This window comes from Pseudopipra pipra, chromosome 14 (genome assembly GCF_036250125.1).
Source record: "Pseudopipra pipra isolate bDixPip1 chromosome 14, bDixPip1.hap1, whole genome shotgun sequence".
Lineage (NCBI taxonomy): Eukaryota > Metazoa > Chordata > Aves > Passeriformes > Pipridae > Pseudopipra > Pseudopipra pipra.
Window position 1 is genome coordinate 8,191,040 of NC_087562.1, and position 16,904 is coordinate 8,207,943.

At 58.6% G+C, this 16,904-nt stretch overlaps 1 protein-coding gene and 1 long non-coding RNA gene across 4 annotated transcripts in view; one reads left to right on the plus strand and one right to left on the minus strand.

Annotated features, from left to right (window-relative positions):
- Positions 1-3,997: 3,997 nt before the first annotated feature.
- Positions 3,998-11,240, minus strand: LOC135422076 (uncharacterized). The gene is made up of 2 exons (XR_010434307.1): positions 10,230-11,240; positions 3,998-6,327 (listed from the first exon to the last, which is right to left on the minus strand). It is a non-coding gene; the product is annotated as an uncharacterized LOC135422076 (long non-coding RNA).
- Positions 11,241-15,639: 4,399 nt separating this feature from the next.
- Positions 15,640-16,904, plus strand: part of ACSF3 (acyl-CoA synthetase family member 3) — a 57,410-nt gene continuing 56,145 nt past the window's right edge. Inside the window, exon 1 of one of the 3 annotated variants that reach the window (XM_064671074.1) lies at positions 15,640-15,873. In XM_064671074.1, the coding sequence (XP_064527144.1) occupies positions 15,655-15,873 (219 nt within the window). In that variant the 5' untranslated portion in view covers positions 15,640-15,654. Of the gene's footprint in view, positions 15,874-15,915; positions 16,042-16,904 lie in introns of those variants that run through there. The other 2 variants (XM_064671076.1, XM_064671075.1) reach the window with 2 other exon arrangements.

Consider the following 16,904-nt stretch of genomic DNA (forward strand, 5'->3'; position numbering starts at 1 on the left):
AGGATCCATGGGTGCCAGGGGCATGGCAGGGTACGGGGCAGGACCCGTGGGTGCCATGCACGTGGCAGGCCCACCACCCCTGGCGGTGGCGGGCGCAGATGGAGTGAGCGGGCGCACGTGGGGCAGCGCCGGCGCGGGTGGTGGGAGCGGCGCTCATTAGACGTGTATTATTCATCGGCAGCTTCTGTCGCCTGCCATCTGCTCCGGCTGCGCCGCGGGCGGGCGGCAGCAGCCGAATGGGGCTGACGTGGCCCCGCTCCTGCTGTCACACCTGGGCTGCCACAGGAATCGGCACCGCGCCGGGCTGGAACCCACGCGGTGGCTGGTGGGGTGTAGGATGTCCCTGCTGCCCCCTGGGATGATGCTCCATAGGGTGGGTGCCTCGAGGAAGGAAGAGTTTGCACCCCCTTAGTCATTCCATGGGTGCCCTGGCCTGTGGCACACCTGGCACTCAGTCCTGGGCAGGATCAGGCCCTTCCCATCGTAGAAGCATCGCTGAGCTGCCACCCAAACCTGGGACTGGGCCGTACATCCACACCCAGAGCAGGACATTCCTCCTTGGAGCATAGCAGCCAAGCTCATCCTGCATCCAAGCAACACCTTCATCCCCTCACCTTTTAATTAAAACCTTGATGAACTTTATAATGAGAGCATGGCATCCCTGCGGGCTCTCCAGTGAGCTGCCAGTGTGGGAGGTGAGATCCCAGCATGAGGGACATGCATGATCCCTGTGTCCCCTCCTGGTGCCAGCCCTCAATTGCATCCCACAGCTCACACAGGAGGACAGGAGCATTCACCAGGCCAGGAGCTTGCTGCTCTAAATTGATAATTGCCAGGTTTTAATTACTCGGCAGCCAAATGACCTTTTGCATCTGCCAGCAAGGCCATGAAACATCTCCCTGAGTGGGAGCAGACACGCAGTGGGAATGTGGCGGGGCTGACATGCCACCGGCTTCACCCAGATGGGGTGACAGGGACAAGGCCAGGATGAAAACAGGACCGAGGTGTCCAGGGGCAAGGACCCTTCAACATCCCTGAGGAGTGATGGGTACTGCTATCCAAGGGCTGACCTTGGCCTGAGAGCGAGCATCCCGGGGACAGAGCCATGGTGCAACATCCCTGGGGCAGAGCTGATACCCTGAACCTGGCACAGAGCAGGATCCCTGGGACAGAGCTGGCACTCTGGGCTTCAACCTGGCACAGGGTCCAGTCTCCTGCACATGTAGGGTCCCCTTTGCTCTCCCAGGCCGCCCCTGGAGCAACCTCATCCCTCCTTTTTCCCTTTTCTCCTGGAAATAAGGCACCACAGCTCAGCAGAGGCTGGTGCCAGCCCACAAACTGGGCACAGTCCCTGCCTGCACCTCGCTCCATGTGCTCCTGCCCGCTGCCAGCCTTCACCTCTCCCTCCTGCGGAAAGGAGCCCTTCTCCTGGTGATAATTACGGAAAAGTTCAGTGCTGAGAGAGACGGGGAGAGGGATGTATTAAAATGCATGCGCACAGCTTGGGCCTCGCAGCAGATGTTGGCATAATTAGAGAGGAAAAAATTATGAAATTAATTTGTGGTTCAATGTAAATTTTGGCGTTGGGGGGAAAGCCGACGTGTGCTCCCTCGCTGCCACTGGGACCATGCTGGGGGGGTTGGGGGAGACCAGGCCTGGTGAGGGAACAAGGGGATGAGTAATGACTGCCCTTAGTAGGGATAAGGTTTGCAAGTGCTGCATCCCAGGGGTGTGGAGAGGTGAGAAACAGGTTGGGGAGGTGGATAACCAGCCCAAGGGGATGTACCACCTGCCCAAGGGGATGTACCACCTGCCCAAGGGGATGGATCACCAGCCCAGGGAGATGAACTACCATCCCAGAGAGATGAGCTACCATTTCCTGTAAATAAGGATGCAAAAAGAGGGGATTCGGGGAGAAAAAATAAAAAGCAGGGTCCAGCGATGGCCATGGATTGATGTTTCTGTTGGCTCCCACAAACACATGTTGGGTAATACTCTTAGTGTCACAACTAGCTTAGGGGACCCTTCCTTTTAGGGGAGACAGCTGAGGTGTGGGAGGACCATCCTCATATACATAGTGGTGAGATTCCCAGACCATGCTGGAGCCAGACAAACCTTTGCTTTCCCCACTCAGCTTTTCACATCTCTTTTTCCTTAGGGAGCTGGAGAGGAATCAGTATCTGCCGCCCCCCTGGCTCCCCCAACCCCTTGGCCCACGGCATGGGGGGGCACAGACTCAGGTTAATGTGCCCATTGATCGGCACATCCTCCTGTCACGGGTCTGTGCCAGAGCCTGTTTTGCCATTCCTGATGGGTGATGAATGTCCTGTCTTGGAGTGGACACAGCCTGCCATCACCACCTGGGAAATCGGGGTCAGTCTCAGAGTCTGCAACTGTGCTTGGCTGCACTGTGGGGAGAGGGGGGGACTTTATACTGGATCCTTCAACCCCACTTCTTGCAGGTTGCATTTATTTGGGGAGTCCCTGAATTTGTGCTGCTGAAGGAGAGGGGGAACAGCAGGACACGGCTCCCAAAGGTGGGGATGAGCCAAATATGGGGCTTGGGGAGGCTGCTGCCCAACTGAGAGCCCCCAGAATTCAATGTGCTCTCAAAGTATGACGCCAAACTGGAGTGGAGAACCCCCAGCATAGCTCTGAGCACTCCCAGGAATACCGGGGCTTGCACCCCCCTGCCCTCCCTGCCTCTGCGGTGCTGGTTCCCCTGGGCAGCCCAAGGCACCAGGGTCTCAAGGAGCAGCCCCCTCAGGTGCCAAGCCCGGGCTGCAGCCACCCTGTCCCTTCCCTCCACTTCCTCGGCAGCTTCGTCAGGGTTGGCCCTGCAGCCTGGGAGTCATTTCTGCATCCCAGTTACTCGGTGGAACGGGTGGACTTGTATCCTTAGGACTTAACTGAGCAATGCTGTTGGTGTGGGCAGGCTGGGCGTAGTGGGATGAGTGAAGGGCAGCACTGGGATGCTCTGGGCACCACTTAAGGGGAGAAGCGGGATGGGGAGAGCTCCCCTGCATCCCCTCACCCTCCTCCCGCCGCACTGAGCAGAGCGGGTGAGACAACCAGGCACGGGCACTGCGGGCACGGGCTCGTCCTGGTGCCCGTGTGCTCCTGGTGTGATTCCATCTGGCTCCATCTGCTCCCGCCCGGGCGCGGCGGGACCAAATGTGGGTCGTGGCGAGCACGGGTGACACACCGCGGTGCGGCCGGGCAGCAGCTGATCCCCCCGGGCTGTGCGGGCTGTACCGCCGGCCGGGATTACCCAGCTGCTGCCGAGCTGGCACAGGGACCGTCTCCTCCGAAAGGTTCCCTTCCAAGGGATTACGGATAATGCATCTGGAGCAGCACTCGCTCATCCAGGTTTGTGATTTATCTGAAAATCAAATTCCAGTAATCTCGCCTGCCATCTGGCCCCCGCGGACACGCGGCTGCCCCGGCTCCGGGCGGGAGGCAGCCGAGGAGGTCGGGATGGAGTGCTCCGTGTCCCTCCCCGAGCATCCTCCGTGGGAAGAACAGAGCGGGCTGTGAGTCCCTGTGGATAGCTTGGGGCATCCTGGGAAAAAGATGGCCCAGGGAGCATTTCTGGGATGATGTGGAGTGCCAGGATGTGTGCAGGACACAGAGAGCTCAGCCCCTTGCAGGGATGCCCCGATATCCCTGTGTCCCACACATCCCTGGATGCTGGGATGCTGGCAGGACCCAGAGAACTCAGTTCCTTGCAGGAACACGGGCAGGAGAAGGTGATGGGAAGGAGGTGGGGACACCTGCCCTGCCCTGGGGACATCCTGGCAGCAGGGATGTCCCGTGCCCCAGCAGGGAAGGCAGAAGAGAGCAGGATCCATCCTTTCCCCTGGCAGGAGTAGCCCAGAGGGGAGCCGGAGCCCCCAGCATTCCCCTCCCTGGCCCTCATTCCCAGCTCATTAAGGCTCTCCCATTATTCTGACATTTTGTGCGCGTCACGTAGCGGGAAGAAGTAATTTACTTAGAAGAAATTAAAAGTTCATTTTAATTGAGCGCACACTGCAGTATGCAAATGCGGGCGCATTATGTACACTGATGCGGAGACAAAGGCTGTAATCAACTGTTAACCCCCTCCGAGCCAGCCCCATGCTCCACCACAAACCCAGCACCACTCCGGCCACTCTGGAGACCCCAGACCCACATTTGGGATGTCCCCTTCCATGCAGCTCCACGTTCTCATAGCAGGGTGATGGATAAACCCCTTGTGCATGTCTCTGTGCCAGCTGGGATGCAGGAGTCACACAGGGATGCCAGGGATGGAGGTGTCCCCAAATTGCTGTGACGCACTGGGATGGCTTCAAGCCAGCAGAAAAGAGTGGATGGTGGGGCAGCGGGCCTCCAGGGGTGAGAAAGTCATTTTGGGGAGCCGGAATGGAGGTGCAAAGGCCAGATGAGACAGGAATACACGTCCAAAGGCCAAAATACGGATCATCGGAGCTGTGACAACCCTCAAATCTAGCTATCTCTGGAATGAGCCTGTGCTATTCCCAACATCCTGTTGCAATTTTTTAATTTTTTTTTTACTACCTGTCAGATCTGAGGGTTTTTTAATGTCAGTGCAAATGGAACTGGTTCACAGATGCGAGATGACAGCCCACTGCAGGAGACAGACAAATTACCTCCAACCTTGGCTCAAGACACCCACGGACTCCCAGACGAAGAGGAGTGGTAATGGGGGGAGGTGTAATGAGTTGCCAGTGCTCAGCCAGGCTGCCTACCCTGGTCTGTGGGTGTTCTGTGGGTGCAGCAGGTCTGTGGGCATCCCATGCACACCAAATCCATGAGACCCAAAGGGATTCTGGGGATGGCACATGCTCATCTAACACCATATTACAGGTGGATGATGCTAAAATTAAGGGAAATATGAGGACAGAGGTGTCCTTTTGAAGGGGACACACCAAGAGTGACAGGGTGGACCCATCTGTCCTTTGCAGAAGGGATGATGCTGTTGGGAATCCCTTCTCCTGGCTTTGCCAAGGATGGAAGGACAGACCCAGGATGGGACTTTGCCACCCTGGGGCAGGTGACAGTGGCAGTTTCACCCCAGAGCTGCATGTGGAGGAGGGCTGGGGAACACCTTGGAGCATCTATCACCACCTCAGCTGCCCTTCACCAGCCCTGTGCTCCCAGGAGCCTCAACCCCAGTGCTCCCAGTCAGCTCCCAAAGGCAACCAGGGTGGTCGAGGAGGATTTAATTGCTGCCTTGTAACCTTTGCATCCTGTCCCACGTGCCGGCTGGGCGCCCGGCTCTGCAGCTCCAGATGGCACCCGGGAAAGAGTTAAGTCCGCTGTGATCAACAGCAAGAAGCAAGTGGTAAACAGTTTTTCTCTCCCTCTGCTAAATTAATATGCAAATTCCCCCCTCTTCCCTCCCCCCCTTGCTTCGAAATTAGCGAGGTAGAATGCTTGGGCTAATTATGCATTCAAACGAGCAGGCTTCGTTAATGTGGCACTAAGAGGAGCCTGAAAATGATTGTGAGACGATGAAATTGAAATTGGAGCATGGCACTTCTAATGCATCTGGAGTCACTCTTGCATGCCCCGGCAGATGTAACCTGGCAGTGACCGGCAGCTCCCGCTGCCCTGCCTGTGCCCGGGCACTCCCAGCACCCCAAGCATCCCCAGCACCCCACAGTACCTCCCCCAGCTTCTCCATCCCGCTCCAAAATCAATGCAGTTACAAGATTTCCCAGCCCAATTCCTCGGCAATAGAGGGGTGTGATGGCCTCACACACCCACAGCTCTCGGCTTGGGGTGGGGATGAGGAATACATGCCGAAGCATTCCCTGAACACTGAGAAGCAGGGTCAGGATTAGGACTGATGGTGCTCCGGGTGTGCAGAGCACCTGGCACAGCCCTTGGTGTGTCCATGCAGGTCCTGCAGGGTGATGCCACCATCAGCCTCTGTGCTCCCATGGTCCAGAGCACGGCTGGGAGCACATTTCTCCTTCCTGGGCCAAATCCTGTCCCCTGAGGCAGCCAGCAGGGCCTGAGTGTATTTGGTAAAGCTCCACATGTACTGGTGTTCACATGGACAAGCCTCCAAATGGATAAACCTTCTTCACTCCTGGGGATGCTGAAATCTGATGGCTGCAGGAAGGTCATTCCCATTGCCATGTACCAGCAGGTTCGGTGCTCAGCAGTTGCTGGCACATCCCAGCAAGGACAAAACCGGTGGCACATCCACATGTCATATCACATGGCCCATGGCACCACCAGGTGTGAGTCTGTGCCCCAGGACTGGGTGACACAGTGGCATCCAGGGCCTGGCGGGGGCTGCTCCCATGGGACTGGGATCTGCAGATGAAAAGCAGGAGAAAAGACTTAGGGTGACAAGACAAACAGAGACATGTTTTATTTTTGGAGATGTTTTATGCTGGGGATGAGCAGCCACGGGCTGTGACAGGCACATGGGATGATGAAGGATTCACAGGAATACCAACTCAGGATGTCACCAGTCCCAGCCTCCACTGGGATAACTGTTCACTGCCATCTCCATGAGCTCAAGTTCAGCACCCAAGGGCTAAACCCCATTTCCCACGAGAGCTGGCAGCACTGTGGTACCTGCCAAACCAATCCCCCTCCGGCAGGCAGCAGGGATGGAAGTTGGTATTAAATATTCATCAGAGGTGTGGAATTTACTGGAACCATCCATTAGGAGGTAACACACAGTCCGCAGTGTGCTCCTGGCAGCCGGGCCATGCCGTGGTGGGCGGCCAGGAGGAAGGAGGCAGGGAAGGAAGACGGATGCTCTGGAGGAGACTGCGGAGCCGTAAACCAGATGCACTGTTAGTAATCAATGAGGAGCTACAGACTTTCAGTGCTCAACCACCAAGAGTGAAGAGAAGAAATAAACAGACAAGGAGATGAATAATACCCCGGAAAGAAGGGGAAGGAGTGGGAGAACAGCAGGGATGCAGATCTGAGAGGAGACGGTCTCTGGGAGAGGAGTGGGATGGAATGACATGGTTTGGTCCAGAGGGATGCTGAGCGTCCCAGACGAGAGCAATGTTGAATGTCCCAGAGGGATGCTGAGCACCTGGGAGAGTGTTTAGCACCCCAGAGGGATACTGAGCATCCTGGAGCAACGTCAGGTGTCTTGGAGGGATGCTGAGCACATGAGAGCGATGCTGAGTGTCCCACAGGAATGCTGAGCACCCAGGAGTGATGTTGACCATCCCAGAGGGATGCTGAGCACTCCTGAGGACACACACCTTGGCAGAGGAGGCCATGGGGCTCAGAGTGAGCCATGGTGCGCCTGGGCAGGGCCGGGGCAAGGGCATTCCCCGGGCACCAGGACCCACCGCATCGGCTCCGCTCCGCAGTGTGCCCCGGGGTCGGGGCTGGCACACGGAGGGGGTTGTTTTCCCCATCTCTCCGGTAATTTTTTCCCTCTGACTATGATGCATAGCAGTGCTAATTCGGCACGTTGCCATTAATTCCAGCACAGCTGCTGCTCTCTCCCTCAAGGCATTTCGCTAATACTCGGCTTCAGAGCCTCTCAGCAAATTAACATCATTTGTTCTGCAGAACATGTTTTATTTCTACACTACATGCATAGCTTATTACTCCTCCAGAAACTCGGGGTATGCGGGAGGCAGTGCCAGCGGGCATGGCCCTCCAGAGCCAGCTCTGCTCCCCAACTCACCATGCCCATCCCCACGCAGGCACAGGGACACAACACGGTCCTTTGTGCCACCTCACACTGACCTGAGGTGAAACTGCAGGGATTTTCTCCTGGTACTGGGATGCCGTGGTGCTGTCGGAGCAGCTGAGGCTGGTGATGTGAGGTAGGATGGTGGCAGCGTGCTGGATCGGTCACTGTCTGGGACCACCTGCATCCTTCCAGCCTGATGCCACACCTCGGTGTTCCCATATTTAGAGACAGGGGTGACAAGACGTCCCAGCAGGCCATGACTTGAGGGCCAGGTTGGGGCTTGCTGGACGTGATGCTGAAGGGCACCAGGAATCCCCAGCGTGAGTGGGATGGCTCTGAACCTCTGGCAGCAATGCTGGGATGGAGCAGAACATCTCCCATGTGGCCCTTGGTGCTGAGCCCCCTGGAGATCCCAGGGCTGCCAGTGGTGGGTGTGACCCAGGCAGGGTGTCATGAGCCAGAGAGGGTGTCCTGCCCACCACCCACCAACCCACAGCCCCTGCTGGTGACAATTTCAGGTCTTTTGCTTTGATTAAGGTTATTTAAGCTTTTTACCGAAACATAAAACCTGATTGTTTGCATAAACAACCTAATTGGATTATGGCGCACAGCATCGCTAATGCCACAGGCTGGCTGGGAGCCGGCGGGAGCACCAGGAGCAGGGGTGGTTTGGGCAGAGGGGGGGTGACACCCCTCCGTGCCCCACACCAGGGTCTGCACCCCCCCTGCCCCCTTCTCCCAGCCATGGAGGGACTCTCCTTGGGGTGGGGAACAGCCACGTAGGGACACAGTGTCCCCAGCACATGGGCCTGGCTATGCCCTGGCTATGTCCACCTGCAAGGTGAAAGGAGACAAAGACTTCACTCCAACACGGCTGGTGGGAGGAGGAAGAGGAAGATGGAGGTGGCAAGCGGGAAGCAGGGGGCCGGGAGCTTTGCAGGAATGCTGCCTGCACAGCGTTTCCATGGCTGGGAGCTGCAGAAGGCTTTCATGGCAAGAGGCAGAGAGGCTCCATGAATATTTCATTAGGAAAGCAATGTGGTGTGCTGCAGAGAACATCTGGCTGGAGTCCCTGGAGACCCCTGCCTTGTGCAGGAAGCAGGAACCGTGAAATACGGAGGAAAACGAGGGAAAGGGGGAGATGGGGGGATCATCCCGTGACATGGGGAGCGTTCCTGCCCCTCTGGCCCTGTGATGGGCAGTGCAGGGAAGGTGTGGGGCTTCGTCCTCCGGTGAATGACAGCTCTGGGGAGGTGGAGGGGCTGCAGTGGTGCCATCCAGGTGGAGGGACCTTTTCTGATCCTTCTCCATGGGACATTTTGGGGGACCAGGCTGCAGCAGGGTGCTGTGTTTAGTCCAAATATCCAATGAAAGAATGGACAGAGCTGCTCCTCCAGCTTATAGTTGGGGTTGCCAGGTGCTGACCAGCCCAGCCAGCAATGATGGAGCCTGGGATGGGATGGGATAAGATGAGATGTCTCCTCTTGTCTCCCTCCACATCCCTCTCAGGGACATGCTGATGCTCTCGAAGCTGGATGCTGGGGTCCCTGCCCTGGTTCCTGTAGACGATGGATGCTGGGGTCAGGGACCCTGAGAGAGGTTTGTCCTGGTAGGATTGGTGCAGAGTGGACATCATTGGGCACAGCCAGGGTGCAGAGCATCAGGCAGGAATCAGGGTGGCGTGAGATTTGGGATTGCCAACAACCCTGCTTCCCTTCAGTGCCATCTCCTTTCCCTCACACTGGACAGGTTTGGCACTTCGGGACCCTTAGCCTTCACATGGTGCCTGGGGAGCGGTGACACCACAGTGTTCCTGGCATCTGCTGCTGGCTCCAACATTGCTCCTGCAGCACGGGGCAGGCAGCACGCTCTGCAAGCTGGACCAGCATGTGGCAGCACCAAGGCTCTGTCCTGCACCTTCAGCCTCCTCCCTAAGGCTCCCACAACCGCTCACACCCCCATCTCCTTCACACATCATGCTGTGGCTATGACCCTGGCATCATGCAGGTCATGGTCATGGACCAAGAGCTTCCCAGTGCACCAAAATCCTCCCTTTCCCTCCTCTTCCTCCCCAGTATGGTGGTGAGTGTGGGGGACTCACTGCCCACCCTCCCTTTCTCCTCACTCAGCCACCAGGCTCGGCTCTACAGTAGTCCAGTTCTGCTGGCGGCAGGACTTTGGCTCACACCTCCCTGCCCACAGCCCCTGTGGCTCCCAGCCCCGTGCCCCCGGTAGACAAAGCCCAACCACACAAAGCCACAACCTCCCTTGCCGGCCCCGCGTGCAGCAAATCCCCTCTGCAGCCACCGGCCAAGCCTGACCGGCACTCAGAGCCCTTGCCTGCCTGTGCCAGACAGCAGTGGAAGGACCGAAGGGCTGCCATGGGACAGGCCAGGCAGGAGAGCAGTGGGACATCCAGGGAGGCCATGGGCAGCCTGCATGGAGCTGAGCCAGCCAGGATGCGCTGAGCTGGCCGGGATGCACAGCCCCGGCTGCAGACACATGCACACACACGCACACCCTTGAAAACGAAGGCAAATACCTCTCTTGTCTCCGGCTCCTCCGTTTGCTGCCCATCCTGCCTCGGCCACGCTGTGCCTCTGCCGTGCTGCCCGTCCTCCATGTGCCCGCGCTGCCAGACCCTCCTCTCCGCCACTGGTGGATTTTGGCCCCCGCTGCCTGCTGGCGTTTTGGCAGCCTCACCGCTCCAGCGATGGCATGTGTCCATTATTTTTTTTTTTCCTCTCTCCCTTTCACAATCCGTCCTCCCCAGCCTTCTCCGCCGGTGCCTCCAGAGCCGCCTGTGGTGCCAGCTCGCAGGGAAATTGGCAGCAAGCGCGGCACAGGGATCCTCCCGCAGCTGACAGAGCCCTGCCAGGCGCAGGCAGCCCTTCTGCCAGCCACCAGCCTTGGCACGGTGGGCCGGGGGGCCGCGGGGGGCTGCCGAGGCTTGGCAGCCCTTCCCCGGCACCGCGCGCCCCAGCCGCCACGGCAGCTCCGCTGCCAAAAGCAAAATGGGGGGAGGAAAAGGGGAAAATGCAGAGAAAAGAGTTGGCTTCGCTGTGCCCGGTGGTGGGGACCCACCAGGGGCCCCTTCCCTTGGCCAAGGCCAGCTGGGCAATGTCCTTGTCCCTCGTGGAGGTGCGGGAGGCTGGCCAAGGTCCCGGTGTCACATGGAGAGGCTCAGCCCCGTCTGTCCCCACTCGTGCCCCCAGTCCAGCCGCGAAAGCCCATCCCAGGGATGGCAAGTGCCGACGCAGACCAGCGATGCTGCATGGCGAGAACGGCTCCCATAGACACACCTCTTACCCAGCATCCGTCTGCTGCGAAGGGAGGCCCAGGAAATTGGGAAGGGGAGAGCGGAGGAGGGACTTCTGGTGATGGGTGGGGGGTTTTGGGGTGCCCTCTGGCCGTGTGTTGCTTGACATGGCTGTCTCAGCCTCATGCAGCACAACATCCCCACTTCGTGCCGAAATCCTGTACCCGGCAGTGCAGTCATGTCATGGCTCCATCCTGGCCAGCCATCGGCATCACAAACAACCCTGCTTTTCTGGCTTTTCTTCTCCAAATTCCTGGGTTTGGTGTATTTTTGAAGGGAGAGGTGGGAGTGTGTCTTGGACATCTACTGTAGCCTGGGTTCTCCTGGCGCCAATAACCCAGGAGGGTCCCTGAGGCCAGGGGACATTGGTGGGAACAGCTGGGCTGGAAGTAGGAAACAGAGCCAGCCCAGTTCCTGTTCAAGTTCTCCCAAAATAAGTCATTTACTGAGAGCCACGCTCACTGGGAGCCATGGGGATCCTAGGGCTGCCCCCTGCCCCCTCTTCAGTCCCACAGCAAAGCCCCATGGCACAGCCTGGGGGCACAGAGCACAGTGAGCACATGGAGAGCCGCTGCCATCCCTGTTTAACAGGTTTACCCCCTAATCAGGGATGTCTTTAATGGAGTTGGCAGGAGATACCAGGAGCCTTCCATGGGACAGGATGAGGTATAAGTGGGTCCTCCTGCCATGCAGCCCCCAATATTCCTGTGTGGTGGCACATCCCAGCCCGAGAGCTGGGGACATGGCAGCTCCGAGGATGGTGGTGACTGTGCCGTATGGAGATCCCCAGAATATCCTGGTGTGCCACTCTGCCCATGTCCCTGTGTCCCCATGCCCCGGTGGCTGTGCCCCAGCCTGCCCGTGTCACACGTGCGCCTGCCATTTCCTCAAATAAGCAGTTAATCTCCATCAATCATAATTCCGTGCAATTATCATAATAGGGCCATTTTGCACTTATCCTCAGCACGTGACACAGGAGCCACTTATGGCTCCACTTCACGCCGAGCAGCTCCGAGCTGCTCCTGTCCCCAGGGAGTCCCGATGGCAATCGTGTCCCCCACAGGCCCCTGGGGACAAACCTGTGCCCTGTCACTCCAGCGTGGGTAGTGGTTCTGACAATGGATGCTCATGTCAGGTGGGATGCAGGCATGGGGGGACCTCTGAAATACAGAGGAGAACAAGGGAAAGAGGGAGATCTTGTCCCTGTCTTGTGCCTTCCCATCACAGCAGCAGCAGCACAGGGATTAAACCCCCAAATGGGGACACTTAATCTGGTTTCTCCCACCTTATGGCCCTACCAGCCCTGTCAGCCTCCTGGTTGAGCCGGTGCCACAGGGCATGTGGTGGGGGACACCCGGCACTGACCTTCCGCTGGCTGGCGGGGAGCAGATTAGGGAGACTGGGAAGTGATGAGGCACGAGGGGTGGGGGATTAGGCTCCAGCAGATGGATGGAGATCAAACATTTCACTCCCCCTTGTTTACAACACCCTCCTGGGCAGCAATCAGGGATCCTGGCATACGCTCCGGCTCTGTCCCTCCTTGGACTGGGGCAGGATGGGGATAGGGACACAATTCCCATGGTCTTGGGGTGTCCCAGTGGGGATGGATGGGCTCCCACCTCGCTCCATCCTCACCCGAAGCAGCACTGTGTGGCAGCTTCCAGTTCCCCCATGCCATGCCATGCCATGCCATGCCATGCCATGCCATGCCATGCCATCCCACGCCATCCCACCAGGATGGAGCCTCTGGCAGCCATGGTGCTCTCCCTGAGCACTGAGCTCCCTGGAACCCAGCGGTGTTTGCGGTGTTTACACCACCCAGTAATTACTTTCCTTTTTTTTTTTTTTTAATAAATACGGATGTGCCACAAGTAAACTCGAACGCAATAAAAGCTTTCTGCTGGATCCATAATTAATCACCGAGCTGAGTAAGGCGGCGGGGGGGGGGGGGTGGGTGACGGAGAAGGCAGAAAACCCTCCCTCCGGTGCGGGCTGCGGGACTCACACCCGGCTGCGAGGGAGGGAGGGAACAAACCGCGGTGGCATTTTCGGGACATCCCAGTGTTCTGGGGACCATCGCAACAGCCCCATGAGCAGGGGCAGGGGGGCCATGGGTGAGCAGGGCTGTGGTGTGCCCCGGCTTTGGTTTTCTGGTGTCCAGCTGCTCCATGACATTGGCTGTTCTGCTCCCAGCTGTGATGGCACATCTGGACTGACCCCTCCCAGGGGACCCCTCCCTCCTCGCAGCCCCAGGTGGGAGCGTGCGGCCCCAGAATGGACGGCAGTGGCCGGCTGCTGCTCGTGGCCGCGGCTGAGCATCGTCTCCGGGGATGTGGCTGCCTCCAGATGGCCGGTGGGCACCAGGTGCTGGGGGCCGGAGCAGCAGAGGGTGGGTCGGGGTGGACATCTGGTGTGCACGGCCAGCTGGCCCTGCCGCCTGCCACGGTCGGGGGGGACGGCCCTGACCCCCCCCCCCCCCCCAGGGCGGGGGGTCTCTGAACACGCTGAAGAGGCACAGAGGAGCATCCTGCCTGACACAGGAATCCATGGATGTCCCAAACCTGTCCCCACCCCGTGCACCCTGTCCCTGCCAGCCCCTGAACCACCACGGGGGTGGTGACACCCTGCTGGTGTCAGAGACCCCCCTGTGGGCACACATCCCCTGGCGAGGGGGGCGTTAATCCCTGCAGCCTGCGGGGCCTGGGGAGGCCAGTGACAGATGGCAAGTGCAAAGTGGAGAATAACAGTGGCACTGGCAGGGCCGGGGTCGTGGTGACAGGGCCAAGCTGGGCAGTGGCAAGGCCAGGGTGGGCACAGGTGCAGGGCAGCAGGTGGGCACAGCTACCCTGAACCCTCTGCAGGGAGGTGGCACCTACTGTCGCTGGGGGCCAGCCCAGAGCTGCGGGGGATGTTCAGACCCTCCTGCAGCAGCTCTGCATGGGACAGGTGTGTGACAGGGGGCCAGGAAATAGGGAGGGGGTGTAAAATGGGAAGGGAGTGTGCAGTGGGGAGGGAACTGTGCAATGGGGAGGCTTGAAATGGGGAACGGGAAGGGAGTGTGCAATAGGGAGTCATGCAATGGGGAATTGTGAAATGGGAAGATGTGAAATGGGGAGGGAGCCATGTGAGGGAGAGGTGTGAAATGGGAAGGGAGTGTTCAATGGGGAGTCGTGCAAGAGCTGTGCAGTGGAGAGGGAGCCCTGTGATGGGGAGAAAATGGGGAGGGAGATGCATGATGGGGAAATGTGCGATGGGGAGGGGGTTGTGCAGCAGGGAGGGAGCTGTGCAATGCTGAGTCGTGCAGTGGGAAGGGAGCTGTGGGACCATGAAATGGGGACACTTGAAATGGAGAGGGAGTTGTGCAATGGGGAGACATGACACAAGGAGCTGTGCAGTGGGGAGGATAGGGGGAGGGAGCTGTGTGATGGGGAAGCGTGAACAGGGAGGGACCTGTGCAATAGGGAGATGTGGAACAGGGAGGGAGTGTGCAATCAGGAGCTGTGAAATGGTGAGGGAGCTGAGTGATGGAGAGGTGTGTAAGAGTTGTGCAACAGGGAGGGAGTGTGCAATGGGGAGGGAGCCATGCACTGGGGAGGCACGAAATGGGGAAGAAATGGGGGGGGAGAGTTGTGTGATGGGGAAGTGTGCAACAGGGAGGGAGCTGTGCTGCAGCCGTGCAATGGGGAGGGAGCTCTGCAGTGGAGAGTCATGCGATGGAGAGGGAGTGTGCCATGGGGAGGGAGTGGTGTGATGGAGAGACATGAAATCGGGAGGGAGCCATGGAACACATCCTTTGGGGAGCTGTGCAACAGGAGCTGTGTGACAGCCGGGCAATGGGGTGCTGTGCAAGGGAGACGGTGCTGCATAACGGGGAAAGGCTGTGCCACAGGGAGGGATCCAGGAGATGGAGAGATGTGCAACGGGGAGCTGGGTAAGAGAGGAGATGTGCAATGAGGAGGGAGCTGTGCAATGGAGATTTGTGCTATGGAGCGCTGTGAAATGGGGTGCTGTGCAATGGTACTCCTTGCAGTGGGGCTCTGGGAGCTCAGCCGGAACATGCTTGTTGGCTGCACGCCCCCGCCAGGCCTGGGCTCTGCCCTAGGCCAGGCTTTGCCCTAGGCTGGGCTCTGCCCTAGGCCGGGCTCCCGGCCCTGTTTCCGCTCCCACCCCGCTGTGCCTCGTGGGCTGTGGCCGCCGGCCCCGGTGGAAACACACCTGGGGAGGTGGGTGGGGGGTCACCCCGGCTGTGCCGCTTCACGGAACACTGTGCACGGCCGGAAAAACATGGCTCCACCGGGGAGCAGGGCTGGCAGGGGACACACTGTGTGCCACCCAGCAACCTCTGAGCATCCCTGGGATGTCCGTACATCCCCAAGGTGTTTGTGTGTATCCAGGATGTCTGTGTGCCCCGAGATATCCCTGTGTCCCAGGGACGTCCATGTGTCCATAGGATGTCTGTGTGTCCCATGGGTGTCCGTGTGTCTCTAAGATGTCTGTGCACCCCAGGGACTTCTCTCCACACCTTGGAGGTCCCATGAGTCCAGGCGATCCCTCATCCGTGCCAAAATCCCGAAGTCCCGTGGATTGGGCACGTGGCCCCAGCACCCCCAGGCAGAACTGCAGCTCCATGATACTATGAACACCCGCCATGACATCAGAGGACACCATGAGGACGCTCCAGGTTGCTGCAGTGACCGTCGGCTCCGCGGCGCCCCCAGCCCCGCCCCCCGAGAGCGGTTTGGGGCCAAATCCCCATAAATCAGGTGCGGGTTGGTGCGGTGGCGGAACGTTCGTGCGCGGAACGTTCGGACCGCCGCGCTGTGTTCGCCCGGAGCCGTCCGCGGGCGGAGCGGTCCCCCGGCGGCAGGTGAGGCCCGCAGGAGGCGGCGGGGTCGGGGCGGCCCCGAGGGGGTCCCGCAGGCTGCAGGGCCTGTGGCGGGGCCGCGGCGAGGCCGGTCCGTGCCCGCGGGACTTCGGGAATCGTGGGACGAGGGGTTTTCCTGCTGCTTCTGCTCTGGGGCGTGCCGTGAGTAGGGTGAGGGCAAAGAGCTGGGGAGGGGAGGAATCTGGGATAGGAAAAGAATTAGACCCCTCCTTCCCGTGAGGACGGTGAGGCTCTGGCACAGGGTATTCCGTGGATGCCCCATCCCTGGAAGTATTCAAGACCAGGTTGGAAGGGGCTTGGAGCAACCTGGTCTAGTGGAAGGTGCCCTTGCCCATGGCAGGGGGTGGGACTGGGTAGGCTGTAAGGTCCTTTCCAACACAAACCTTTCTAGGATTAAATATTTCTCTATTTTTTTTTTTGTAAGAAGGGGAGAATAATCAGCATCTCAATCATTATTTGATACCTTTCTCACATCTCTTTCTCTAAGTTATTTTATTATTTTCCAAGAATAAAGTATTTTTTTATCTCCTCTGTTGTAGAAAAAGCCAGGGGTTGCTTTGTATTTATGTCTGTAAATGAGGAAAGGATGGAATCCTGCAGGTTGGACTTGCAGTGATAGTTACATCACCAAGCCACGATCAGAGCTGGAATGATGATCATTTCCTATTATAACTCAGTTTGGAATAGCTCAGAGTAACTCCATGGATCATTTTACTTCAGGGAATGCAATTTATGCCCTTTATGTTCAGAAGGTGCAGAGGGGGTTGTCACAGAGTGGACAGGGATGGGTCTGCACTGGGTCAGCTTCCAGTTTGCACTGGTTTGGTTGTGCTGGGAGCTGGTGGGTGCCCTTGGCTGCTTTAAATTCCTCAGTCGTAGGAGGATGGGTTTGGACCCTTCCCTTCCCAGGGGGAGGGGTTGGACCCTTCCCTTTCTTGGGGGGGACAGACCCTCCCTTCTTGGACCTTCCATTCCAGGGGAGTTTGAACCTTCTTTTCCAAAGCAGCAGAGCC